The sequence below is a fragment of the Etheostoma cragini genome, chromosome 23 (genome assembly GCF_013103735.1).
Source record: "Etheostoma cragini isolate CJK2018 chromosome 23, CSU_Ecrag_1.0, whole genome shotgun sequence".
Lineage (NCBI taxonomy): Eukaryota > Metazoa > Chordata > Actinopteri > Perciformes > Percidae > Etheostoma > Etheostoma cragini.
Genome location: NC_048429.1, coordinates 14,561,190 through 14,588,759, shown reverse-complemented (window position 1 = coordinate 14,588,759; position 27,570 = coordinate 14,561,190). Strand labels below are relative to the sequence as shown.

General features: G+C 39.8%; 4 protein-coding genes across 14 annotated transcripts in view; 2 read left to right on the top strand and 2 right to left on the bottom strand.

Moving 5' to 3' along the window:
• elk3 (ETS transcription factor ELK3) overlaps positions 1–1,013 on the bottom strand; it is an 8,062-nt gene extending 7,049 nt beyond the window's left edge. Inside the window, exon 1 of one of the 2 annotated variants that reach the window (XM_034863338.1) lies at positions 751–1,013. The gene's annotated coding sequence lies outside the window, so the exon portion shown is untranslated. The remainder of the gene's footprint in view (positions 1–750) is intronic. The other variant, XM_034863337.1, reaches the window with a different exon arrangement.
• A 1,217-nt stretch (positions 1,014–2,230) lies between these two features.
• hcfc2 (host cell factor C2) overlaps positions 2,231–27,570 on the top strand; it is a 26,403-nt gene continuing 1,063 nt past the window's right edge. Inside the window, exons 1-17 of one of the 5 annotated variants that reach the window (XM_034863334.1) lie at positions 2,231–2,541; positions 3,541–3,689; positions 3,784–3,944; positions 4,729–4,931; positions 5,135–5,219; positions 6,310–6,413; positions 6,622–6,852; positions 7,037–7,222; positions 8,175–8,239; positions 8,509–8,629; positions 8,797–8,853; positions 8,944–8,999; positions 9,077–9,211; positions 9,775–9,948; positions 11,185–11,482; positions 11,579–11,651; positions 11,749–12,071. In XM_034863334.1, coding sequence (XP_034719225.1) covers positions 2,376–2,541; positions 3,541–3,689; positions 3,784–3,944; positions 4,729–4,931; positions 5,135–5,219; positions 6,310–6,413; positions 6,622–6,852; positions 7,037–7,222; positions 8,175–8,239; positions 8,509–8,629; positions 8,797–8,853; positions 8,944–8,999; positions 9,077–9,211; positions 9,775–9,948; positions 11,185–11,482; positions 11,579–11,651; positions 11,749–11,758 — 2,274 coding nt within the window. In that variant the 5' untranslated portion in view covers positions 2,231–2,375 and the 3' untranslated portion in view covers positions 11,759–12,071. Of the gene's footprint in view, positions 2,542–3,540; positions 3,690–3,783; positions 3,945–4,728; positions 4,932–5,134; positions 5,220–6,309; positions 6,414–6,621; positions 6,853–7,036; positions 7,223–8,174; positions 8,240–8,508; positions 8,630–8,796; positions 8,854–8,943; positions 9,000–9,073; positions 9,212–9,762; positions 9,949–11,184; positions 11,483–11,578; positions 11,652–11,748; positions 12,709–27,570 lie in introns of those variants that run through there. The other 4 variants (XM_034863333.1, XM_034863330.1, XM_034863331.1 and 1 more) reach the window with 4 other exon arrangements.
• On the top strand, positions 13,245–24,048 carry cep83 (centrosomal protein 83). 2 transcript variants are annotated; one of them, XM_034863335.1, is made up of 16 exons: positions 13,245–13,568; positions 14,660–14,866; positions 15,379–15,529; positions 16,223–16,315; positions 17,105–17,236; positions 17,357–17,608; positions 17,747–17,878; positions 19,724–19,838; positions 20,188–20,332; positions 20,609–20,758; positions 21,216–21,291; positions 22,437–22,594; positions 22,741–22,870; positions 23,187–23,290; positions 23,401–23,584; positions 23,835–24,048. In XM_034863335.1, the coding sequence occupies exons 2-16, from the start codon at positions 14,667–14,669 to the stop codon at positions 23,970–23,972; spliced, it is 2,160 nt and encodes a 719-aa protein (XP_034719226.1). In that variant the 5' UTR covers positions 13,245–13,568; positions 14,660–14,666; the 3' UTR covers positions 23,973–24,048. The 2 variants fall into 2 exon arrangements, with proteins under 2 accessions (XP_034719226.1, XP_034719227.1); XM_034863336.1 differs by lacking the exon at positions 13,245–13,568 and adding an exon at positions 14,252–14,449.
• plxnc1 (plexin C1) overlaps positions 23,820–27,570 on the bottom strand; it is a 41,889-nt gene continuing 38,138 nt past the window's right edge. For 4 of the 5 annotated variants that reach the window (XM_034863324.1, XM_034863327.1, XM_034863326.1 and 1 more), the window contains 3 exons: positions 25,189–25,329; positions 25,037–25,111; positions 24,439–24,543 (listed from right to left, as the gene is read on the bottom strand). In XM_034863324.1, the coding sequence (XP_034719215.1) occupies positions 24,439–24,543; positions 25,037–25,111; positions 25,189–25,329 (321 nt within the window). Of the gene's footprint in view, positions 23,988–24,397; positions 24,544–25,036; positions 25,112–25,188; positions 25,330–27,570 lie in introns of those variants that run through there. The other variant, XM_034863325.1, reaches the window with a different exon arrangement.

Genomic DNA, 27,570 nt, shown 5'->3' with positions numbered 1-27,570 from the left:
ATAAAAGCAGCCCAGTACTGGCCCACAGTGGTGTGGAGAGAAATTGACAGTGTAAGTTAAAAAGTTGTAAATGACCCATACATGAACAGTATCTTCCTCCAACGTGAATCAGTCAGATATACCCTCCAGGCAACTTTGGACACTCGACATTTTCAGTTCAACAAAAACAAACCAAATCAAAAAGCTGCATATGATTCTCCATCCATATTGTGGGCTAGTTATTTTTTTTAAGTTTGTGTGTGTATGAAGAAGGAAATGGGTTCTGTTGGAACTCAAATGGTTCTTTGTTTTGCACCAGTGACTCATTTTCAAGATGTTGTCTGCTGCCAGCTTCAATCCGGAAGCGCATGGCAATTAGTCTGCGAGGTCCAGACGGACCAGAAAGTCTACAACTAGATTGTTAAAGGAGCCAGGGTTGATTTTTCCACAGCGGCCGGAACACTAACCTCTTTTCTTTCTTTTTTTATGGAGCCAAACCTATTTGGGTCAACTTTACGCATGTTCCAAAGCGGTGAACGCATATGGCTGTAACAACGTTTTACGCACAGCTTTAAAGCTTATTACGCACAGGTTTATGACTTTAAGCGCGGCTTTAATGTGGTTTTCAAGTTGACAGTGAATATCTGAACTTGATGAGGTTTCAGAAAACACACCAACAGCTAATATAAGTCATTTTCTTTCTCTCTGTTAAGCACAAACGCGCACAAAAGTCTAGAAAGTTGTGAGAAGGAAACTTAAACATGTACCTACCCTGCTGTGGACGCCCGCTGCTCCTCTACCCGTCTGCCTGTGTGTAATGTGTGCGTTTGTGTCTTATTATAGCGGTATGTGTGTGTTGTGTAGGGGCTCCATGCTCCTACTGCTGTCTGAAAGCGGATCCGCAGCTTTTCTCTCTCCTGCCTCAGAGCAGGAAGTCGGAACGCGAAGACGGAGAACCGGGGCACTTCCTTTGGCGCAGAATTCCCGTCTGTGTACACACATACACACACACACACACACACACACACACACACACACACACACACAAACACACATTCACACACACACACACTCTCTCTCTCTCTCTTTCTCTTTCTCTCTCGCTCTCTTTCCCTTTCCCATAAACACACACCCTCCTTTAAACCACTCTCTTCCACGCACAAACACACGTAAGCCACGCGCTACACACACAAACTGTCCCTTTTAACCGCATCTTCCTCCACTCCTCTCTCACGCACGCGCGCAAGCACGCACGCGCGCACACTCAAATATTGTAATTCCGACTACACTCAGCGCTGAGACAACCGACGTCATAATCTTCCTGCTTATCCAGAGGAGATCCTGTTCCTAAACACACACACACACACACACACACATATATGAAGTCAAGTTCGGGTATTTTTGTAGCATAAAATTGTTGCCTAACCGTTGATTTGATATCAGTAACTAAAGGTTTGTGCATGTGCAAGTATCTCATCTGGCAAATACACTCATTTTTATACTATACAACAAGTTAATTACCTGAATACAATTGTATAAACAGCATTTTTTTGCCTTCTATAGACAAATGATGGCCTATGTTTGAGACAATTAACCAAACAATAGTATAAATGTAGCCCAAAGCATGTTTTGCCTAGAAAATAGATAGATTAACCAATATAATGGGCTATGTGGCAGAGTAACCCTAACTTTGACTCCCCTCAAGCACCATCAAATATCCCTCTTTTGTAAGTCTTATTGGACGCATTAACCTAAACAGCCCACGTCACATTATGGCATCCAAGGGTTTTTTGTGATCATTGTGAGGTACCAGAAAAAATATGTATCAGAGAGAGAGGACATGTTGGAAGAAATTAAACAATTAGGGCTAACAGGAGCAAAAGTAAAGAACATACTGATGTGTGGTGAAAGTGGACAAGGCAGAAGATGCTTGATCAGCAGGGGCGGTTCTACATACACCTTTTTTATTTTACATATATATTTAAATATATATATAAATATATATATATATATATATATAGAGAGAGAGAGAGAGAGAGAGAGAGATAGAGAGAGATAGTTTGTTTGATTGTGTATTGTAGGCCAAAAGCTGCCACTGTTGTTCAGTCTACCTAATTAAACAGGACTGATGAGGAAAATCTGACATACCGGACACTGTAGCAGTTAACTAATTCCAGAGATTAAGTGCAACATTAAAGAGGCGATCTGACTTTAAATTTCAAAGAAGAAGAAGAAGTAACCCAACCTAAATTTAATTTTGATACCTGGTAAACTAGGCAGAGTGAGATGTCTTGCCTTTTTCCCACCTCTCTGGTTGAACTTCCTGATGCCTCCTTCGCTCCGCCCTCGTCTTTGAAACGACAACAGCGCCAAAGTTCATCGTCCCGAACGGGAAAATGACTACTGGTGCCAAGGAGCCGCAATGGAGAAAGGTTCATTCTGCCACTGGAGTGATACCGCGGTCCAGACACGGACACCGAGCAGCTGCCATACGGGAGCTAATTGTTGTGTTCGGCGGTGGAAATGAAGGGATAGCGGAGGACCTTCATGTTTACAACACTGGTAAGCTAACGTTAGCTGGACGGCTAATGTTTTTAGCATGCACAGGAGTCAAAAAGACACAAACCAGCCCTTTGCATGAGTTGTTGTTGTTCATTTAAAAAAGTCACCGACTAGTTAAGCACAAATTTGGTATTATAGGGTTTGTTATTGTAAACCAGCCACTAGTATTTCCACCCGAAATCGGCTCGGTTATTCGAGCAAATCAAATACACGTAACGTCAGCTTACTATTAGTGGGAGCGTCATGACTGTCACTTGTTTTAGTCAGCGTAGCGAAAACAACCGACATTTAATTTAAAATCTTAGACAATGCAACACGCTTAAATGTAGCTTTATTTAACATTATTTAATAGCAGAACTTAAGACAGGCACGAGCACAGTACATTTTGTGTGTAAAGTGATTGCTGTACTATAAATGATGTGGCATATGGAGGGCATTTTGCTATAAAGACCTTTACATCGTAATGCTTATTTTAATGAAGGGCCTGTTGTTTGAGGTAATATTTATTAGGGCTGCATGATATGAGGAAAATATGTAATTGCCGTTATTTTCACTGATATTGCGATATGATTCATGAAAGGGAATGATACTTTTTCTGTCATTCTAATTTTCATTGAAAATATTAAATTTAAATTGATTACAGTGTGTTTTTTGACCGAGCAAAGATATTTTTCTTTAGTTTGCAGGTTATAATTTGTAGGCTGGGACGTCTCTGTAACAACTTAAAACATAATTTGGAATGGTTTGACACATATTGTGGATATTGCACTAGTTCAGATTGCTATTTCATTATTGCGATGTCGGTGATTTTGAAGCCCTTTTATTTATCCATCTGCAAAATAGCTCTACTTGTGGGAGTTGTTTCAATGCAGGGTGTATAAAATGTCTAAAGGGCAGCATTCACAAGGATGTTTTTTCTAATACAAATTAATCTTTAATCCTTAATTTCCTTTGAGATGAATAAAGTGTCGCTATCTGTGAATCTGTCCATTGTTCCAGTCTCAAGGCAGTGGTTTCTACCTGCGGTGAGGGGTGACATCCCACCCGGCTGTGCCTCCCATGGCTTTGTCTGTGAAGGCACTCGAATACTGGTCTTTGGTGGCATGGTTGAGTTTGGGAAATATACCAACAGCCTCTATGAACTTCAGGTAATGCCGTCACAGTTCTTCAGATGTGATTCTGACCCTGGTGCTGTACTGACGAAAAGTTCTCAAATCTTGAATTTGGTTCCGTGTGGCTCAGGCTAGTCGCTGGCTGTGGAAGAAGCTGAAGCCCAGGGCACCCAGGAATGGCTTGCCTCCCTGCCCTCGGATTGGACACAGCTTCACCCTTGTGGGTAGCAAGTGTTACCTGTTTGGAGGGCTGGCCAATGATAGTGAAGACCCCAACGGCAACGTACCAAGGTAAGGGGGGGGGGGGGGGGGGGGGGGGGGGGGGGGGGGGGGGGGGGGGGTTGTTGTTGGAACTTATTAATGACATTTTCTTTAGTAAGCCCTGTACTCCTCTAGTGTTAAAATTAGGATTGCAAATAAGGATTGTCATGATCGGTTAATTTGCGGATTATTTTATATTAATTTTTATTTAAACCAATTACAATTGTCTTGGGCGCCACTAAGCCCTAGACAGAGCAACGGTGCCTCTGCAAAATAGCCTCGGGAAAGTGCTTGTTTTGGTAGAACATGAGCCCTTAGGGAGGCGAACTCTGGAATAAAAATGGATATCGAGTGTGTGATGAGAATTTTCCTCAAAAGATCAGTATAATTTGATTGTTGGTTCTTGCTTGGAGGATGTTTCCCAAATTGACCGGAGGGACCTCTGGCCAAAAATGGCAGAACCTCTGGAAGCATCTGAACAATCCCGTAAATTATATGTTGTCAATATAGACTAAAGACACTGAAAAGCAGTAAATTATCTTCTGTGAGAAGCTAGAACCAGATAATGTGTGGCATTTATTCTTGCAAATTGATTTATAAATAATTGCAGTTTATTTTATTTTCATGGATTAATCTTTTCACCTCTAATTTAAAGAATAACTGTTACATTGGTGTTTAAATATAGAACGGGCTTCTAGCAACTTAGTCATGTTGCAAGTGCAAATCTACAATTAACAATAGACTATACAGTTTGATATATAACCTTTACTTAAGAGATGGTTGCAGAAATAAGTTTGACTTTTTACCATTTTAGGTACATGTGTGACTTCTATGAGCTGGAGCTGCAGCCGTCATCGGGGGCAAGAGGATGGAGCATCCCAGAGACCAAGGGTGGTGGTCCCTCAGCACGGGAGTCCCACACCTCGGTTGCCTACACTGGCCTCGGCTCACCGAAGCTCTACATCTTTGGAGGGATGCAAGGATGCCGGCTAGACGACCTCTGGCAGCTGGACCTTGGTAGGACGTTTAGTTTTTTGACATATAATTAAGTCTGCAATTTTCAGAAAGTGAAAATGGACACATTTTGCATCCTTTAGTTGCCACTGTACCTTGAATAAAATAAACAACATGGAACAGAACTAATGCTTATTTGCATGTAGTGAGAAACAACTCTTTGTAATATTTAAACTTTCTCACCATTATTCTTTTCCTTTCTTCAGACACAATGGTTTGGTCAACGCCTGAAACCAGGGGTTTCACGCCACTTCCCAGAAGCCTTCACTCCGCCAGTGTTATTGGAAACAAGTAAGGGATCCATCATTGTCAGTGTCATGTCTCTGTTAAAGCAGATGTGTAGTTTGTATTGCATCACATTAATGTATTATATGTAAATACCTGAAAGAAGAACCTGACCCGTGTCCGGCCAAGCACCTACTCATGAATGTCAGCATGACTAAAAAAGATGACTTTGTGAAGAGAGAGGGTGAACAGCTTCAAGTACGTTGGTGTCCGCATCACCTCACTAAGGGTCCGACCTGGGCGCTGCATACTGACTCAGTGATGAGAAAGGCAAGGCAGTGACTGCTTCACCTCAGGCGCCTGAGGAAAATCCAGGTATCCCTCTAAAAATACTGAGCAGTTTCGATTTTTGCATCGTCGATCGCATCCTGACGTGGAACATCACTGCCTGGTACGGCAACGGCACCAAACAGGAACGCAAGGCCCTGCAGAGAATGTTTTTTTGCCTGAACGTATCACAGGAAGCCATTGCTTAAAGGATATTTACACCAGGTTCTTCAAGAAAAAGGAAGAAAGTTCCGATGCACCAGAACAGTACTGAGAGGATCAGAAGGAGCTTCTATCCTCAGACCATTAGGACCCGCCCCCCCAGTCATACTCATATATATGTATATATGTGTTATTATTGTTATTATTACTACTTCTACTAATATTATTATTACTGTTTTAAATGGCTCATATTATGCTTTTTGGCTTTACCCCTTTCCTTTTTTGTGTTATATATCTTTTTATGCATGTTATAGGTTTAAAAAGTGAAAAAGGCCAAATTACCTTGCGTAGGTGCTGTGCATGTGCAACTCCCAACAAAGATGGAATAGGAATGAGATGCCTCACTCTGTAGCTAAAACAGGGAGCTCAACACAGGGTGAAAAGAGGAGCTGCAGCAATGTCCATTACAACCAAAATATGGTGATATTTAAAAAAACTATATACCACATAAACCTATTCTGGTACAACCTTAACCTTAATATGAGCACTTTAAATAAGTGCATTTAACCATGAAAAATTCCCCACATCGCCAAAACTGTTTCTTCTTGTACGTGACACCTTAACTGGCTTACCTTTGATAAAGTCCTGTGTGTCCCTCTGTCCGCAGGATGTATGTTTTTGGTGGCTGGATTCCTGTACCAGAGTCAGACAAACACATTGCTTTAGGAACTGAATGGATCTGCAGTGACTCCTTAACCGTACTCAACTTAGGTCAGTACATTTTCTCTAAAAATATCTTTAATGGTTCAGTTTTGGCAAAATGTGGTGTTTTTTTAACATCAGATTTGCCAGTCCGACTGCTGCGTCTTAAGGGAAGCTTGAAGTTCTGATGCATCTTGTTTTTTATTCAGCCCATAGGTTTTGTTTTGCTTTGTTCAGGGGCCGGCAAGTTCATTGCTGCCCTGTCTTTCTGTCACAGACACTATGAGCTGGCAGAACCTGGGCCCAGAGCAGCAGGGCAATATTGAGTCCCAGTTGCAGATCCAGGGACCCCAGAGTGAGGATCCGTACGCCTGTAGGCCCAGAGCCAGGGCCGGCCACTGTGCTGCCACGGTTGGGTCCAGGCTTTACATTTGGAGCGGCCGTGACGGGTTCCGTAGGAGCTGGAACTACCAGGTCTGCTGCAAGGACCTCTGGTACCTGGAGACAGGTGAAAACTGAGACTAAGCTCAGCTGTCTTGAGAAGCTTTAAGTGATTAGTCACTGATCAAGTCTTGTTTATTTTGATTGCTTGACTTTGGTGAAATTTTAAAGCAACAGAACTTGTTTTGTCAGTACTGAAAAAAAGAAGCTAATACAGTTCTTCAAAATAATATTTTGTATTCTTTCCTCAGATCGACCAGCCGCCCCAGAGGCGGTGTTACTCATCAAATCCACAGTCGGCCTGCTTCATGTGGCGTGGCGCCCTCTGGTGGCAGCAGACTGTTACATCCTTCAGATCCAGCCTGCACCTCCAGCAGCCAAACCAGTCAGTCCAACTGGAACGGATGGACTGGACGGGAAGGGTAAAGACACTGCCGGTATGGACAGTGCACGTGTCTTCAGAGAGAAGAGGCTCAGGACACAGGAAAAAATCATGGAATGAGAGCAAGGCGATCTGGCGTACCGTAAATCATTTATCAATATTGCGGCGATATTTTGGGGGTTGATTATTGGTGCTTTCAAAAAATATTTACACAATGAGATTTTTGACAAATAATCCTCAGTAATGTAGCTACAATGACTAAATGGGTAAAGACAAACAATAGAACAGTATGGAAAGTTCAGAAAATGACCATCACCATATAAGACAACACAACATATACATAACAAAATTTTGGACTATATCTAGTCTCATAAATTGATGTCAATATAGTCTATATCCACCACGTTCCACTTCTGAGATTGACCCAATGCCGCCAGAAATTCCGCCGTATGTCCTTTTTTTTCGGCCAGATATCCGTCACCGAACGCTTCTTTATGTTGGCGTTCTAAACTGTGGTGGATTTCTGAGGACTATGGTTATCTCCTCCTCAGAACTCTGCTGGGTAAATCCAGACAGATAGCTAGACTATCTGGCCAATCTGAGTTTTCTGTTGCACGACTAAATCAACCTTTGAACGTACACATGTTCCACCAAAACAAGTTCCTTCCCGCCTAGCGCCGCCCATGACAACTTTGATTGGTTTTAAGAAACGCAATCAGCCCCAGTGGAACTCGGGTGGAAATGCAACCACTTCCGAAGACGGATGTGTCGAGAGAGTGGAACTTATTCCCATATTAGAAATTCTTTGCTAATATTGATATAACATACATCTAAGCCCTACATGGAATAGTTGAAGAATAGAGGTTACTAAACACAGCAATCTTACCTCCTGAAAAATACATAAACGGAAAAGAGACTGAGGGTCTGCGGCACATTCATCAGAGCGAGGAACTTTATAAAGACATGTTTGGAACTACAGTGAAATTTCGCTTAACTCTTCTTCTCAGGTGTCCCGTCTCTTCAACCTGCAACTGGAGCAACCACTAATAAAGAAGCAAAAGCATCAGCTCAGGTAGATGTGACTTAAACATGCTTAAACATGTAGAAAACACTCCTGTTTTAGTATTAAATTGTATATCGAATATCGAGCTATACGTCAACCTAGAATATAAAGAAAACCTGCCAGTACTGTAATGTAGAGCACTTAATAATATAAAAAAACTTCCATCCGAAGTAAGAAAACCCAGGGTTCATTATTATAGCAGGCCCAGACTGTTTTTAGGCACTGCTTCCTCTTTACAAAAGACAGGTCTTGTACTTGACTTTCTCTGATAATTTCAGGATGCTTCAGCACAGCAGGAAACTACAGCGAGACTGTCCACTGGCTCAGCAGAGACCAAAGCACAAGGAGGGAGGAGTGCTGGGAGGGAGACAGAGAATGACTCTGACACAAAATCCTGCGGTAAGTCTCGTTGTCAAGTCGATAAATGGATATGTCAGCTGTTGCCCTTGCTCTATTTGACACACAGCGTGGGGGAAACAAGACACAGCAAGCTTTTACGGTTTAGTCTGAACTGCTCTCGGTGACCCCCAGTCCTTTTGCGCTCTCTATCTGTGTGTTGGTTGTAGGTGCAGGACAGGAGACATCAGCAGCAGAGGTCAGCAGCTCAGCTCAGCGCCAGCTAGGTAATGATGATGCTCAAATGTCAGCGATGAACCAGACGGCAGCACGGTGTGAAGTGGGATTCACGGTTTGCTTTCATTTTGCTTTGACAGAGGAACAACCTATTTCAGCTGACAAGAAAACTGATTTCTACGCCCCTACACATCAGGTCAGATCCACTTCTGAACACTACTTATCAGCTCCCACTGTGCTCGGTCTAAACTAAGACTATGAACCCTCCAGCAGAATCCAGACGAAGCCGTGTGGTTTGACGTTGGTGTGTTCAAAGCTCTCTTCTCTGAGGTCAGCCACTACTTTCTCCCTGCTGACAGTGAACAGGAGACTGCAGCCATCAGCAGCCGGCCGTCACTCACTAAAGAGGTAAGACATACTTCTGCATAGTTTTCATTACTGAAGACTGGTCTCACTGTTATTTACAGACTGATCTCATGAAATGGCGTATGTATTACACGCTAATTCGTAGGCCATTAGTGGTGTGTTATCAAGACGCATCCTCGCTTTTTTAGCGTGTTTATCAACGCCCTTTGGCCTCCAATGTCCTACATTATCTTGCTATTGCGTGTGAATTTACGGCGTTGTCAGTAGTTTGAAAGGGAGAAAATCTGCTTTTCTTTCCCTGAACTCAATCGTAGCAGTCTTCTCACGATAACAAGTTTTTCTCGCAATAAGACTGCATGTAGCGTGTATGTATACGTCCGCTGTTATTATAGACATACAGGTGGATAGCTCAAAATGCATACAGATAACACGCCACTTGGCTTAAGAAAGTTTGCGTTTATAGTTACACAAAGTCTTTATGCCATGTTGGTTATTTAATCTAAAGTGGGTTTTGGTTGGGACTCCATGAAGATCCCATTTATTCTTGTCTTCTCAACCACACATTCTCTGTCAATACCTTGCTTCCCCATTAACCCTTCCTCCAGAGGAATCTTGACTACCAAAGCAGAGAGAAGCAGGAGCTGGCTCCAGGTCAGACCTATAGGTTCAGAGTTGCGGGCATCAACTACTTTGGCCAGGGAGACTTCAGCCCAGTCAGCGAGTTCAAGACATGCCAACCTGGTTTCCCTGGAGCGCCATCTGCTGTCAAAATTACCAAGGTGACATATCAAGGAGCTGTTGATAAAGTAATATTCTCACATTGCCAGATTTAACTCCAAAGCGCTGTGGAGGAAGGTCTGGCTACACCATGGATACATTTTAGGATAGGAGAAAAAAACACTCTGGGTTGTTTACATTTCTTTAAAACGATCACAATCGTCTTTTGTACCCCGCATAAGAAAAACGCCACATTCAATATTAGATAAGAAGTTAACTGTTCAAATAATACAGTAACGTGAGCTATTTAAATTACCTGGATACATGGTTAAAGGTAATTTTTAAAGGTAAAACCAGTGTATTGCTGTGTGTACTTTATTTATATAGAGAGTAAATGAAGTAAACATATTCTTTGTAAATCTTAACAATCATTCACCAAAAGAACCAAGCTGCCCTGGCTTTTTTGCACAATCCAAATTATCTTCAAAACTTTACTTTTCAGTATTCAAAGTTGTTTTTTGTTTCCTGAAGCGAAGGGAATCAGAACGAGCTGCTGTAATCCACACATTCCCCCCTAATAGGCCTGCACGATACAGGGAAAAATAGGAATCACGATGTTTTAGCCTAGAATTGATGTCACGATTCTCTGAAACCAATTTTTTTCTCACATAGTTTAATTTTTATTGCACATGTGAACCATGACAAAACAAGACATATTGACAGTACCAAACATAGATTTTTTGGGGCACCATTGTGCATCACTACAAGCCTGTAAACATAGAGGCTTACCATACCATACCCACTTTATTTGTTAAGCGCTTTACAAGAACCAAAGTTGACCAAAGTGTTGTACAGAAAATAAACAAACAAATTTATAATTAATAACCATACAATTAAAAAACACACAAAGTAGCAAATAAGAACAAGTAAATGTAGTCGACATCTTACTATGTGTCAAAAGCCAAAGAGAAAAGATGGGTTTTAAGATGGGTTTTAAAAACAGATAAAGAAGAGGCCTGTTTTACATAAAGGCTTCAATGAAGAGAAGGGAGAGCATTACAGCGCTTCAAAACCTATTTTATACGGTCTACGTTTAGAACTCACAGAAGAAAGAAGTAGTGTTTGTAATGCAGTCGGCTAGTAAAATTAAATGACAATCAAATTAAAAACATGTTTTAATAAAAGAATAATCAAAGTTATTTAAAAATGAAATCGTGAACAGGGGGAATCGAGATCACGTTACATTTTATAACCATTAATCGTGCTGGCCTACCCCTTAACACTCCTTTTCTTTACAGGCCAACGATTCGGTCAACATTACGTGGGACGCGCCCCCCTCCCCATCGGGCCGGATCCTCGAGTATTCCATGTACATGGCGGTGAAAAAGAGTCGCTCCACCAGCTCGGAGCGTCCAGGTCAGATGTCCTTCATCAGGATCTACCGCGGCACCAAGACGTCCTGCTCAGTCAGCTCCACCCACCTGGATAACGCCCAGATCGACTGCTCGGCCTCCAACCGGCCAGCGGTCGTCTTCCGCATCGCTGCTAAGAACGAGCAGGGCTACGGTCCAGCCACGCAGATCCGCTGGATTCAAGGTAGAGGAGCTCAAGTGTTTTTATGTTCCTGCTAATTTTTCAAATGTTATATATTTTTGTGGACAGATACCAACTTTATTTAACCTCCTGTTTTAGATCCTAGTAAATTGCGAACGTCTGCATCCAAAGCTGACAGCAATGCGGAGGCTGACCAGGATGCTGCAGACAGGTGACCAGAGTAGTGACCTATTGATTTCTGTTCTTCCGTTTTTTTAGGTTGGAATTTTTTTATTGAATTGTCTCTTGCTTTTCTATTTTTCTTGCAGCTCCAGCTGAAAATATTTGGACCAACGGCACCGTGTTTTGGAAAGACAGTATGTGCTCTCAGGAAGGTGGCAATGTACGCCAATCAGATGTTGTAAATTTCCTAGATATTTTTGTTAATTTATTTTTTTTATGTAATTAATTATTCCCCTTGTAAATAGATTTCCATAAGAAGCTTGACCACTTGGCTACTTTAGTTAACCAAATGTTTTGTTAAGTAATAATGAATAGGATGTAGACTAAACTACAAGTATGATTTGGGATTTAAAAATCTTCGAAGGTCGGAGGTGCCTTAAAGTTTATTGCAACAGCCACTGATGCTGCGGTTTTGCATAAAACTTTTTTTTTTTAAGCGTTAACTACTTTTACAATCCTATTGTCACAGTGAGGTTATAAAATAACAGTTATCTTTACAGTAGAAATATCAATGTTATGTAAACAGATCATTTACTATGATTCAGGTTTGGTTTAAGTTCTCTGTTAATGTGTTTTCTCACTGTACGCACAACCATGTGTAACATTTTTTAATATCCGTTACATTTCTGCATCACAGTTGTTGTTTTATGATTCTTTTATAACCACTACCACCAAGTTGTTCACAAATTGTTTACAAGTTTTCCTTTTTTAAATATAACTCATTATCAACAAAACAAATTGATCCAAATAAAAAAATGTACACCGACTGCAACCAAAGAGCAGAGCACTACTAATGTTTCAAAAATTCCCCAGACTTTACAGGAAGAGATGTGCGTGTTAACACTATTGTCTCTGGTTTGATGTACTCACCATTTAGTGGGAAAGAAGTGTTATTCTTATCTTATCCTCCTCCATCATGTCTGGATTCTGGATTATTACAGGTCTTTTTAACCAGTGTGGTGAAGGAACATATGGAGAGATTGTTATACAGACCTCAAATCAATGACACCAATTGCTGCGACTATTCATGGACTTAATAAAAAAGGATTGCGAGTTGAATAGCAGTTATTTTTAATTGACACACTATAGATTTAACTTCCTGGCTGAAGACAATTTGGTCAGACTCATTTTTCCCTTGAAGAACAATTAAGATTGTTCCTCAAGGAGTCAAAGAGGCAATCCCTGTGTCCAGTGTTTATTGTTCCAAAAGCAAATTAATTCATTACATTCAAAGATTATTTAAGATTTTACACCGTGTGTAATGAAGCTGCATTTGTTAAATTTGTAGAATTGTAAACCAGGACCTGTAGAACAATATGGCTTGCATTCAGCTTTTGTAAAAGCAGTAACCACAGTGGTTTGCAGTGTTTGCATTGACTAATCTGTCATTAGTTAATGGAATTGAGCATTGCAGTATTTAATGAAGTGAGCCGCTGAAAGTGTACAAATATTGTACATGATGTTAGGAAGATATGCAGAAGTCAGTTACTGGGTGATTTTAGTTTAGGACGAGATACACGATTAGAAATGCCTTATGTACAATTAGATTAATAGGAATACCGCGATTGTCTCTTAATCTCGCGAGAACCAGCTGCCTTGCAAGTTAGTGCATGGGTGCATGGGTACTTGAAGATGCTTTAGCTACATATTTACGTAATTTAGCTTTAGTAGATAGATATCAATTGTAGTAATTGAAATATGTACACAGCTTGATACTGATATATATAGCCTGTATGAAGGTTTTGTGAATATGGTCTTTGGTATTTTTCAACGAAAGAAACTCACTTGGGAAAAAGATTCCCATGATCCCGTATTTTGTAGTTTGCAGATTAGCTAGCTAGCTAGCTTAGCGCTGGCTAGCGAAGCAAACAGAAAGCAGGAAACAAAGTTTCAACTTTAACAAAAGGTAAGTGGCTTTCGGCAGTCAATTACTCACATCTATGAAGTCACGTATAGTGTTGTTTAATAGTACTTCATGGGTTCGTAATTCGTTGTTTAAAAGCCAAATATGCGCTGAGTTGTACATATCGTTAGCAATGTTTTCAAGTTAGCTAATTCCTGCTAAAGTTAGCTGACAGGTTAGCGTTACCCGTGTAGCTTTAGTAGTTGTCAGTTGTTTGCATTTCCATTTAGAATGCTTGCATAACTCATGGCAGCGAATGCCTAATTCAACTCTATTGCCCTGACTTTGCTAGAAAAATGTCAAGTAGGGAATTTCCGATAACGGACGCCCTAACGTAGTTAGCATATGTCGCGTGACATAGCGCGCATGAGGGCGCGACTTTTAAAAACAAGTTGATGCTTTTTGTTTGTTTGGGACGACAGTCTGCACCGTTAAGTGCTGATATATGAGCCAATCAATCAAAGTACATGATAAATTGTAATAATCTGGACCCACATACCAGATTTAGAGTGATATTCACAAGTTAGGTTAGGCGTTAGGTTGTAATTTAAGGCCGCCTGATATCAACCGCATTCAGTGCACAGAAAGTTAAATTGTCTAGTTTGTTAATACTTAATTAGCTGTTATCTAGCTAAATTCCTGTATTAATTATTGTTGATTTATTCTGACATGGTGACATTGGTCCTAAATTGCCCCAGGGATAGACGGGATGCTTGATGTAGTCTAAAGTGATTTAGTGGTTGCAATCACGGACCGCGTACCCACAGAGCCCATGGAGTGTCGATAACAAATCACTTGAGATTGATTCACAGTCTTGCATTGACTGCTAAGAGGTTGTAATTTTAACGAGTAGCTGGGGGACTCTTCTCAAAGCCACCACCATGGTAACTAACTGACAACAAAGCCAGGACTAATTATTGCCCTCTAGTAGCACCTCAACACACTTAGTGGAAGTACAGACAGTTTTTGTCACTGTTAAAGAACAGGCTTACTGAAAACCTCTATTCCTTTTTTGGATAGAACCACAGCCATTCCTTTGCTTAGTTCATCCAGCTTTTCTTTCTCTCCTTTGGTCTCTGACCCTCAACCTCCAGAGGTGAGATGACCTCTTCTGCCCTTGGCCATTCGGCACCTCTCCTCCCAAACCTGGAGCCCGGGATGGGGAAGTCTGCAGCCATGCTGGGGTTGTCTGCTGGGTTGGGAGGAGCAGAGATGGAGCTGCAAAAGATGCTAATCGATGAGAGGATGAAGTGTGAAAACCACAGGTCCAACTACCAGACACTTAAGGCTGAACACGCCAGGTAAATCTGATTTCAATATTAACTTTTTAATACTTAAGCAGTCCTTGCCCTTGTATGGCTGAAGGAGTAGAACAAAACAGTGAAAACAAAACCTTTCTCCATAACCACATATCGTCAACCAAACTGACACCGGCTATAATTTTATAGGGCAAAGTCTGTAGTTATAATGGAAAGAAAGAGTCAAATTGTTAATTGCACTTTCATTTTGTTGCTTTATTTACACAAATACAAAAAAATAAAAGGATACAAAATATATTTTGCATGGGAAAGTGAAGGATGATTGCCTAAAACTCCCCAAGAGCTTGAAATTGGCATGCTCCATGCAGTTTAGTACAGAACATAATCATTTTCAATGTAATATACGCAAATGTATCTATCAATAATTTTACACATGGAACACTTTAATTCTGTTTTTCACCATGCATCATACTTCCATCTTGTTTCCCGTATTTTCCAGGTATCTGTTGGTAATTTACTGTGCTCAGTCTCACCTCCAGCATCTTTTGTTGCAGCTTGCGGGATGAGTTTGCCCGGGCGCAGGGTGAACTAAAGCGCCTGCTGAGCGACAGACAGGCTCAGCAGGAGAAACTGCAGCTGCTGCTGGCTGAGCTCCGAGGAGAACTGCTGGACAAAACCAGGGAGCTAGAGGAGCTTCGACTGCAGGTAAACAAAGCCTGAGGTGAAGGAAATATTACACAATAAACCACGAGGGGATAGTAAATTCTTCTGCTCTTTGATTGACCACAGAAATCAAAACAAAAGGACACAATTGTTTTTGGTGTGGTTGAGATTTTAGTTAGAATTTTTTTTAATTGCCACTGTGCAACTTAGGGCTTTTTTTACACCTGTAGTTTGTTTGCTTTGGTCCAAATCAATTGGTGAGTTAGTAAACTTGAAGCGGTTTGGTTTGGTCTCATACCTGGAAAAATCTAAGCGTACCAAATTGTGTCGTTACACATCCGGCAAAAACGTCCAGCCCTGTTATTGGATGGATGTGTCTGGGGGCGGGAGCAAGAAAGTAAATACAGAAAGAAGGTCCTCTGTTCTAGTCTACTGGTCAAACCAGCTCATTTAATTTAAATGATCAGACATTGTTTCGCAAGAGACGTTTCTACGTAGTTGGTGCTTCAGAGTTCGATTTACAGCGTTTCGAGAACACCTCTTCAAACACGTCTCGGTACACTTGTTTGGTCCGCTTTCGGTCCGCACCAGAGTTTGATTGCCGCGTTCCCACCTGTCCAAATGAATCGCACCAGCGGGGCCAACAAACTCTAGTTTGACTCAACCAGACTAAAGGCTGTCGGTGTGAAAACGCCCTTAACATCCACTGACTGTGCGTGCTTGTGTCTGTGTCAGGTGATGACCCCTCAGCGACTGGAGTTGCTCAGAGCTCAGGTGCAGCAGGAGATGGAGGCTCCAGTCAGAGAGAGGTTCAACAAACTGGAGGAGGTCAGTCTGTCTGTTGCTGTATTGTAAGTCAGTAATGTGGGAGTTAAGTTAGAGGTGGTCCAATACCTGAACTTGCTTATCGGCCTATGCCGAGTACTGATCCGATACCAGTGTGTCATATATTTTGTCATGTTTTAACATCTGGTATTGTAGATGATACCGGTATTGGAACATCTCTAAGTTAAGTGCCATAAATTTTCTTCGTATCAACAGCAACTTCGTATTAATGGTACTTTAATGACAAAGAGAAAACTAGTCAATTTTTTAATTCCCCTCTGTTTTGTAATACATGTTGATAAAATCAGATTTTTCAACATTTTTACAATCTAAATTTAGGTATGTTAAACCTAGTGGGACATGACATGGAAACCTGAGTGACTGGTTGTGGTAGTCATGATTAACAAGAAGCCATGTACTAATGCCAAGCACTGATATAAAACAAACAATGTTAAATAATACTAAAACAGAATGTTTCTTAATGTTTACTTTATGAAGTATGCTACTAAATATAATTTGTTGTTATAAATGTACATGAATAAACAGCTGCAAAATGAAAATGGAAAAATGCTGGTGTTATGCTTTCAATACCCGCTCTAAATTGGTGCTGGCAGCTGTGACTTGAGTCCATAGCGGCTATTCAACAGCTATTCAAATTGATTGCCTTTTGAAAATGAAATTCATTTTTAAGAGAACAGCAGCTAATTTCCATTTTGTCTGCTTGATTGCTCGCTCTCTTGTCCTCCATCTCACTGATTTGGGGCTAATAAGTGTACTCATGGTTCTTTGTAGGAGACAGAGAAATACAGGTCTGAGTACAACAAGCTGCGGTATGACTTCACCTTTCTCAAGTCCCAGTTTGACCACCAGAGGGAAGAACATGCTCATAAACTGGAGGAGACAAGGATCCGCTATGAAGCAGAGGTAGGCTTGTTTGGTTGGTCAACATTTCGGTTGTTTATGCCATTTCTAGCTGTCAGTATACACTGGTGTCTAATGGTAAAAGTAGAGACTAATTTAAAGAATGCCCCTTTGTGTTGTCAGATTGCTCATCTGGAGAAGGACAGGGAAGAGCTGGTGGCTCAGTACCAGGGTTTAGACCCACTGCGTGATGGGAAGCGAGTGGAGGCTCTGCTGAGGGAAAAAGCCCAGCTCCACCTGCGACTTAAGGGCCTGGAGGCAGAGGTGGCAGAGCTACGCGCCCAGAAAGAAAACTCGGGCCAACAGGCCGAGAACGTCCAGCGCATCCAGATCAGACAACTAACAGAGTCTCAGGCTGCTGTCAAGTCGCTGGAGGTGAGGAAACTGCTCTTATTGTTTTATTGCTTATTGCTTTTTATTTAACTTAATTGCTGGATGATCACTTTTAACCTTGATTTAGCTACAATCAATTTTTTGCCGATTGTTGGATCTGATTGGATGTTGGTGTGACAGGCGGAGCGTCAGTCGTTGCGTCTGCAGCTGGAGCGGATGGAGAGCGAGCTTCATCTGACCCACGAGCAGAACAGCCAGCTCACCGGACGGCTGCACAAAGCCGAGAGAGAGGTCAACTCCCTCACCTGCCAGGTATGCTGTTTTTATTAGCTCTGACCCCGCCCTCTGAGATGGATCATTCCCCATTATGTCATTACACAGCACCGTCCGGGCTTCCTCGCCAGGATCTGTTCAAGGGTTATGGGTCAAGCTGTAAAAGCATGACAGTAACAAAGACAATTCAATTGTTTGTCTTTCTAGGTTTTGTCACCTCAACAGTTTGTATTCTTAACTGTTCTTGTCATAACATTAAACGTTTTGTCATGCATTGTGCCTAAAATCCAATCTGATCCGGTTAGATTTTTAAAGATACTTTTATATCATTTTGCACTACCTACCTGCCCTGTAACTATTGTTAAATAATCGCTTCAACCTAGCCTTGTTCTGGCTGGTTGCCGTGTCCTTTTAGCATTGTAGCTAACAGCAGGGGCTTTCCAAAGAGGGCTTCGGTGCCTTTGTAGCCCTTCCAGAGGTCTAGTAATCTGACCTGAAACTTCATTGAATTTTCAGAGACTTACACAATAAAATTTATAAATTTACAACTGAGCGGTTATTCGGCCATCTTGAAATTCAATCTCTTACCGCTAGCCAGCATCTTGGCTGCTGACTGCTTTGACCAATCACATGAGGTCACGTCAGGATTTAACCAAAACCTGATAAAAGCAGGAGGGCTTGTTTGTGTATGCAGGCAGACACAGGCAGGTCAAATAAATCCCTGGATTTGAAAATGAGTGGGATTTCACCTACTTATGTCTCACAGATGACACAGCTAGGTTTTTAGTAAAAAATCCAAATTTTCTCACTGACTGCAACATCTTGAAATAACAATTTCCAAAAGCTTTTTTTTATTATTGTTGTTCTCTGTGATTTCAATACAGATTAAATTTCAGTTTAGTTTTTTCTACATAGTCATATAACTATGTATTCATTTATGTGGCATCCATGCAGCATACACATTCTTATAGCTCATGCTGGCCTTAAAAAAATGGTCTATAACTTGCCTTTCATAGAGTTTGTGTGTACTTGTGCTATTACAGTACAGGACTGCACGATTCGGGGAAAAACCGGAATCACATTTCTTTTGCTTAGAATTGATATCATGATTGTCAACGATTTTTTTTCTTCTTTAAACAAGATTATATTAGATTTGCATTTTTCACTAGTCTTTATTTTGTTTTGACTTTTTGTTTTCAAATTCAGTTTAGTTTTCTTTTCTGTAATATAGGCAATTTGTCGGGATTTTAAAAGGTCAGATAAGTATTGTGTAATAACTCAACAAAAACGTCACGAGTTTGGAAATACGTATTCAACAATAACACAAGTACATGTGATAATGGACACAGATATTTAAAGTAAAGAGGTGAACTTTTTGAAGTCAATAGACTCACCCAGTTTTGTAGACACCCCAGTATTAATTCACATCAAAATCGTGGGATGTTTCCCTGTAATAAACGGTTCTCATATTTTACCACCTTAAACTGTTAGGCACTTGTTTTTATATGTCACAGTCATAATAAAGTAAGACTCTGCCAGTACCGCCATGTTGCCAGGCGAGGGGCACGGGCTGTTCAATGTTCAATATTACATGGAATGTCGGAATTCCTAGTCGGAAACCATACTCCCTTAATTGCTCTATGAAAGACATTGCTCAATAATTTTGACCCAACGTAATTATTTTTTTTGGCACTTATAGCACATTGTGCATCACCACAAGCCTGTAAACATAGAGGCCTCAAAATTAGAATTTTTTTATTTGACTTAGAGAAACAATTATATTGTTAATCGTAATTATTTGTGAGACAATTAATTGTAAAGCAACATTTGGAATTGTTGCAGCTCTACGTATATCATCCCAGATCTGATTTTTCTGGTTCTCAGATTGAAAGCCTGAAGCATTCACATAAACTGGAGGTGGCCAGTGTCAAACTGGAGTGTGCCCGCTCTAAAGGGGAGTTGGAGAGGGAGAGAGACACACTGCAGGGGCAGATTGACGGTATGGAGAGAACACACACACACACACCTCTACAAGCTAATGGTTTTCTGCTTGTGTCCATATTTCATTTTTTTATCTTCATACTCCCTCCCTTTTCCACATTTGACTTCTTGTCTAGGAAAGTAAGTGCCAAGTTGACAGAGCACAGATTCCTCGTTGTACTTTGTTATGATAATGAATAGTCAAGAGTTTATTTACAAATAAATCAACTGATCCAGACCTTCACATCTTAGGTTATAGATATCCTTTGTCTCTAAAGAAGAATATAGCATGTTGATTTTATTTTTTTTATTTTTTACAGTGTGTATCAACCCCATTCCTTCAAATTCTCATAACTCTTGTGTCTCAGGTCTGCAGGCAGACGTGGAAGTGTTGAAGGCCGCAGTGGCACGACACAAGGAAGTTCTGGTGGAGAAAGAGAGAGAGTTGGTCAGGAAGGTCCAGTCCGCCCGTGAGGAGGAGTTCCGCAAAACTGCAACACTGCACGAGGAAAAGTGAGAATTACCTTTTGTTTTGTTTCACTTACTAATATCAGTCACCTGGTGACAGCAATGTGGTGAAAGGAGGGTCGACTCGCCCAATCATTCCAGCAACTTGCACAACTCCAGGGCCTATTTGGTACAATAAAACAACTTATGTTTTTCCTCCTAGTGTAATGCTTCTTGATCATGTTCACAAATTCAGTTTAGAAGGGACCTCTTTAAATTGTCATGTTAGATTTGCTCAGACATTCCACATTTATTAGGATTTATAGGATTTTCTATTGTTAGGTTGGAGGTGGAGAACCGTCTCGCTGCTCTGGAACAGCAGAGGGCCCTGCAGGATGCTGCAGACCACGCCCAGATGGAGGAATGGGAGGAGCGCCTTCGTAGCACCCAACAAGGAGAGGAGTCAGCCCGCAAGGAACTACAAAACCTGAGGTCCGATTTATAATTCAATTTTATATATATATAGCGACAAATCTGTTATCTCAAAGCGCTTTCATAAAATAGCAGGTCCAGACTGTACTCTGTGATGTTATGTACAGAAACCCACCAAGAACAAGCACTTACTGAATGTTACAATCATGTTTATTTAATATCCACCATTTTTGTCTGCTTTGTTTTAGCTTAGTGTTGACATAACTACCGATAGGGTTAGTTATTTTTAAATGAAAGGAACCTAGAGTTTGAGATTAATGTCTGTTGTTGGCCCTGTGACGTACTGTAGTTCTAAAGCCTCTCCGCCCCACATTCTGTTCCTATGCTAAGTTTAGACTTAGCCAGCTTGTTAGGATTTGTCTTCTACACCCTTATTTTGTTATTTTTATTGAGTGGAAATTAGAGATAGTAGATAAGATCTTATTTGTATTATGAATGTAAAAGTTTGTTTTTACAGAAGCAAACTTCAGCAGCAAAGCTCACAGCTGGAGGAGCTCGAGAGACAGAAAGCAGAGATCGCTGAGCTGCAGAAGGTAAGTCTCAACTACCTCACTGTTATTTCTTGCACCTTTTCTTGAAGTCAAATGTAACCTTTTTTTCAATTTTTTATTAGGAACACATAATACAGCACAACAAGTATGCATACTTGAGATTTTAAAGAAAAAATAAAATTAATAAATATATACGTAGAAAAGAATGGAATAAAATACATAAAATCCGGAGAAAATAAGTGAGTGAAAGGAAAAATTCCAAAATAGTCTTTAACTTTGGGTACATCTATTGTTTCTTAGTGGCTATCAACATAATATTAAACATACTTGTTTACAAATCCTTTAACAGTAACTGGGCTCAACAGTCTCAAACATGAATACATTTGAAAGATTTTAATTAGTTTCCAGTAGACCAGAAGGAAAGGGCACTGCCAAAACACATGACCATTTGTCTTCTTTTACAATGTTATTGTTCAACAAAGTCTGTTGTGCTGGTGTTATAAAAAAAAAAAAAATCTCACCCATATTATCGCCAGAAATGTAGAGCTTTTTAAAACCACTACAAATATAGCTTAAGACCTAAAAATGTTGGAATAATTTAATAGGAAAGAGCCTCTGACAGATCACCATGTAAAAAATCAGCAGATATCTTAGTTACACCACAATGTGTTAGCAATGCAGTTTTTTGTAAATATGTGCAATATCTACAAAATTTACTTATTTAAACGTGTAATTGTGTCGGCTTACCGACTAAAGGGCCCCCTCTGCCCTTTGAGTTTGTGGCGGCGATATAAATCCACTCGAAGACGGCAGTTGAGAAGCGGCGAGTTGGGTCTGAAATTTTACCATAACAGCCCCACTAGCAACCAATGTGTACAGCTAATTTGTTAATCAGGTGCATTCAGTCCCATGGTCTCTAACGTTAAATTACACCTCGTTGTTTCCTGCAAACTTCAACTACCCCCGAAACCTATTCTCACCAAACCATTTTTCATTAAACACGCACCGTCCCATCCTGAACGCAGCATGCACTGCTGTATAAAATAAGGTGAAAATGCAGCAAGGCTTCATCTCTTAAAGACTGTTATGACTTTCATTTCACAAAGTTTAATTTCAGACTTCTTAAGGGAACACTGCATTTAGCGAAACCCTGCGGAGATTGAGTGGCTGATCTGTTTGACCAACAGCAAAACCATGAACTGGGTGTCCAGCTGGGGACGCTGTCTCACTCTGAAAGTGACCTGATGGAGACAAACCAGCGACTGAGAGAAACGCTAGACAGACAGAGGGAGGATCTGAGGACAGCCCGAGCCCAGGCTGAGAGGAGCCAACATGAAGCAGAGCGGTACGTCTGCTGGTCTGTCTTTAAGTAATCCTGCTAAAGAGAGCAGCTTCCCTTTTGTTAGAAAATTACTAACAACAAATCATGTATCTTGAGCTGGTGTTTTAACTACCCCATTAAAATTCTCTTCTTCTGTTTTCTTCCTCCAGACTGGTGGAGGACCGTCGGGTTGAGTGGTTGGAAGAGAAACACAAGCTGCAGGAGCGAGAAGCTGAGCTGCAGCAGAAATACTCTCAGGTCAAAGAGAAACTGCAGAGGGCAGCAGTGGCCCAGAAGAAGGTACCGCTGCTCATTACACTGTCAGTCTGTAAAACAAGGGTTTATTTCAACCAAACTAAATGGTAAATGATGAACGAAGATGGCTTATATATGTTTGGTGATAGCAATTTCAGGGATGTTTTTTATGTTACTCTTTAACAAAAGGTCTACCTCTCTAGGGACCCATTCCATAATGTTTAAGACGTGTACCTATGTTTAAGATGCACTATCCAGTAATTTACTACATCAGCCACTTACACACAAAAGGAAAATTGGTCCAAGTTGGGAAAACCTAGTTAACCTTCAAGAGTGACTTGATTTAGTCTGTCTGTCTCAGAGAAAAACACTGACCGAGAACAAAGAGAAGAGACTGCAAGATAAGATCCAGCTGCAGGAGGCCAGGATAGAAGAGCTGGAACTGGAAGCTGCAGCAGCCAAAAAGTAAACTTTAAGTCTCATGTTATGAATGACATAATAGTTAGGCTAACCTGCCAGGAACTGGTTAAAGTTATTGTTTTCTTCTATATTCAACACACCCATTTCTTTTCCAGATGTTCATCTTTCTCAGAGGAACAAGCCCAACTCAACAGGAGATTGAAGGAGCTGCAGCGACGAAATAATGAGTTTCGGCGCCTCCTATTGGGCGGCCAGAGCCCCTACAGTGCTGTCCCCCCCTTCCTAACTGCACCTCCTGCCTTTTTCCTTGGGTCTGCAGGACCCTTAGCCAGCATACCAGTAAGGATGATAATGCCATGTAAATAGTTTGAATCGAAGAGCAGTTTTTACACAAGAATGCCATGCACCAACAACACAGGTTAAGTCTCTTTTCACACACCCAACGAAATGCAAAAAGGTCACACTTCAAGTGTGGCATCTGAAGTTAGACATGTTAAACTCCCTTCAGCCACACTAGTTAGGTTTCCATGGTGTGAAAGTAAGGAAGGCTGTTTTGGAACATTTGTCTCCTTTCCCCTCTGTGTGGCAGGAGGAGCAGCATCAGAGGGAGTTGGCTTTGCTCCGTCGCAGGTTGGAGGATTTGGAAAGTGCCCAGCAGCAGCAGTTGGAGGAACTAGGATCTCTGGTGCAGAGGGGCCAGGACCCCACTCCCCTGCCTGATCTCTAACCCCCACACTACTTCCTCTTGGACTTGCATTTAAAATATAGAGTGAGATCACATCAAGGACAGTGGCAGTTTTTTTTTTTTATAAAAAAAAAAGCCTTATTTGTATTAATAAATGGATTTTGCCATTTTCAGAACTGACCGTGACAATCTCAGGGTTTGAGTTGGTATTGTTTACATGTTTGCTATAAATGCAGTTCAACTTCAATTGTGTAGAAATAATTTACAGAAATCTGTGGTTGTGACATTGTAATTAAAGCTTATTTGTTACTAGTCATCAGACGTTTTTCATACAGTCACAAACTGCATTCAGCAAGAGGGATCTTTTAAATACTATAAGCTACTGAGGTAATATGTGCCTTACTAACGCAGGAAATCATATTAGCTGCTTTTCTTACCTCACCATCTTTTAAATAATGTTCTCTTACCACGTCCTTAAGTTACTTGATATGAGTAAAAAGACGAAAGCTTAGTTCCAGGAGCAGCTTTTCAGTCCGTCAAATGACTTTTTAACATGATGTAGTTGTTCCGTCAGCTCAGTAGGGGCTCCGTTTTGGTCCAGCTTCTCTTTGATCTGTAGAAAAGGCAAGCATACCCCTAAAGCTATTGGCAATAAAACTTCAATCTCGTCAAAAACTTTTCAGTAGGTTGCAACATAAACACACCTTTCAATTAAAATTGACAGTCATAATACACTAACACCTAGAAACAAGACTCAGGTTTACATGCCTTTTCCTAAGTGGTGTAACTGTTAGTTAATTAAACAGTTTTGATAAAAGAATGATTCTGACATTTTATTCTCACTGTAATGCTCATTAAAAAGTTTTGGCTGACCTGACAACAGATATGAGAGGAAATCTTATTTCCCCATGTGACTCACTGTTGCACAAGGGAACTTGCTCTTGTGGTCAACATCTCACAGATAACACGTGTTGAAGCAAACCCAGCTGTGGTTATCTTGATGCTGAGTCCACCAGTATAAATACTTTTATATCTAATAACCTTTTACTACTTTTTGTGATGTAGACAACTGTGTGTGATCTAGTGTTGAGATGAAAAGGACTGACCTCTAGGAAGTATCGCTGAATGAATTTGTAGAGTTCTCTGAGGGCTGCAGCTTCATTGAACTCGTTTTCATGTTTCTGAAACAAAAAACTGTTCTGTTCACTGCTAGTCGTCATGGTGCCAACTTGTAAAGATGTACTGTAATGAACATCACCTTTGACTCTTCCTGCAGGAATTCCTTGAATTCAGAATCTGTGATTGGTAACTGGTCTCTGATCTGCTTGTAGTAAGCCTTTACTTCCTGTTTAAACTTTGGAATGTCTTTGGCATAGAGAAGCTTGTTGGTTGGTGCATTCTGAAACACAAAAATTACAGTGTTTGCATCAACTCTTTTTTGTGGCTTTGGGTTTATATGTAGTTAAAGGTGCTATACAAATAATTGACACACTATGATGTAATCACTTTTTTTGATACACAAAGCTGAGGAAGACGATCAGCTCCACAAAACATTGATTTTCTCATTATGGCAATGTTTAGAACATGGTGACTCCTGCACAGAAACTTGAGTGAAGATACTTACCTCTTCTGAAGGATCCATATCCTTCTTAGCAACGATCAACTACATAGAGGAGGGGTGCATGCGCTATCACAAAATGCTTGTAGCATGTGGACACACTAACAGTTTTGTTGTCATTACTAAGAATTCTTCAAGGGGGGATGCAAACTAGTCCATATAGATTATGGAAAAAAGTGATAAAACATCAATAGTATATCAAAAGTAAGCTATAGTAAAATATATAAAAAAAGCCAGTATATTATGACAAAAAGGGGTCAAAAAAGTGATGAAACAGAGCTAGTATAGTATGTAAAAAAGGAATAACAAATTCTTATTTAAAAAAAAGCCATAGTATTTCGAAAACGTGATAAAAAGCCATATATATGTACAGTTGGTCAAAAAAGCCATAGTATAATAAGTCAAAAAAGTGATAAAACAGCACTAGTATAGTATGTAAAAAAAGTCATAATAAATAGAGTATGTCAAAAAAGTGATAAAAATGCTATAGTATAGTATGTGAAAAAAGCGATAAAATAGCCATAGTATAATAAGTCGAAAAAGTGATAAAAAAGCTATAGTATAGTATGTCAAAAAAGGATAAAAAAGCCATAGTATAATAAGTCAAAAAAGTGATAAAGAAGACATAGTATACTATGTTGAAAAAGTGATAAAAAAGCTATAGTATAGTATGTCGAAAAAGAGATAAAAATGCTATAGTATAGTATGTCAAAAAAGGAGAAAAAAGCTATAGTATGTCAAAAAAGCCATAGTATAGTTTGTTGAAAAAGAGATAAAAATGCTATAGTATAGTATGTCAAAAAAGCGATAAAATAGCCATAGTATAGTATGTTGAAAAAGTGATAAAAAAGCCTTAGTACAATAAGTCAAAAAAGTGATAAAAAAGCCATAGTATAGTATGTTGAAAAAGAGATAAAAATGCTATAGAATAGTTAGTCGAAATAGCCTTAGTATAGCATGTCGAAAAAGTGATAGAAAAGCCATAGTATAGTATGTTGAAAAAGTGATAAAAAAGCTATAGTATATGTCGAAAAAAGGCCATAGTATATTATGTTGAAAAAGAGATAAAAATGCTATAGTATAGTATGTCAAAAAAGTGATAAAACAGCATTAGTATAGTATGTAAAAAAAGTCATAATAAATAGAGTATGTAAAAAAGGGATAAAAAAGCCATAGTATAGTATGTCAAAGAAGGAGAAAAAAGCCATAGTATACTAAGTCAAAAAAGTGATAAAAAAGCTATAGTATGTCAAAAAAGTGATAAAACAGCATTAGTATAGTATGTAAAAAAAGTCATAATAAATAGAGTATGTAAAAAAGGGATAAAAAAGCCATAGTATAGTATGTTGAAAAAGTGATAAAAAAGCTATAGTATAGTATGTCAAAAAAGGAGAAAAAAGCCATAGTATACTAAGTCAAAAAAGTGATAAAAAAGACATAGTATACTATGTTGAAAAAGTGATAAAAAAGCTATAGTATAGTACGTCAAAAAAGTGATAAAACAGCGTTAGTATAGTATGTAAAAAAAGTCATAATAAATAGAGTATGTAAAAAAGGGATTACAAATTCTTAGTATAGTATGTCAAAAAAGTGATAAAAAAGCCATAGTATAGTATGTTGAAAAAGTGATAAAAAAGCTATAGTATAATATGTCAAAAAAGGAGAAAAAAGCCATAGTATAGTATGCTGAAAAAGAGATAAAAATGCTATAGTATAGTATGTCGAAAAAGCCATAGTATAGCATGTCGAAAAAGTGATAAAAAAGCCATAGTATAGTATGTTGAAAAAGTGATAAAAAAGCTATAGTATATGTCAAAAAAAGCCATAGTATAGTTTGTCGAAAAAGAGATAAAAATGCTATAGTATAGTATGTCAAAAAAGCGATAAAATAGCCATAGTATAGTATGTTGAAAAAGTGATAAAACAGCATTAGTATAGTATGTCAAAAAAGTCATAATAAATAGATTATGTAAAAAAGGGATAACAAATTCTTAGTATAATATGTCAAAAAAGTGATAAAAA

Excerpts from the sequence above, each read along its gene's own strand:
- cep83 (XM_034863335.1), top strand. The coding sequence starts at position 14,667 with ATGACCTCTTCTGCCCTTGGCCATTCGGCACCTCTCCTCCCAAACCTG. Across the intron at positions 16,316-17,104 it reads GGTTCAACAAACTGGAGGAG|GAGACAGAGAAATACAGGTC; the intron begins GTCAGTCTGTCT and ends GGTTCTTTGTAG. Across the intron at positions 23,585-23,834 it reads GACCCTTAGCCAGCATACCA|GAGGAGCAGCATCAGAGGGA; the intron begins GTAAGGATGATA and ends TCTGTGTGGCAG.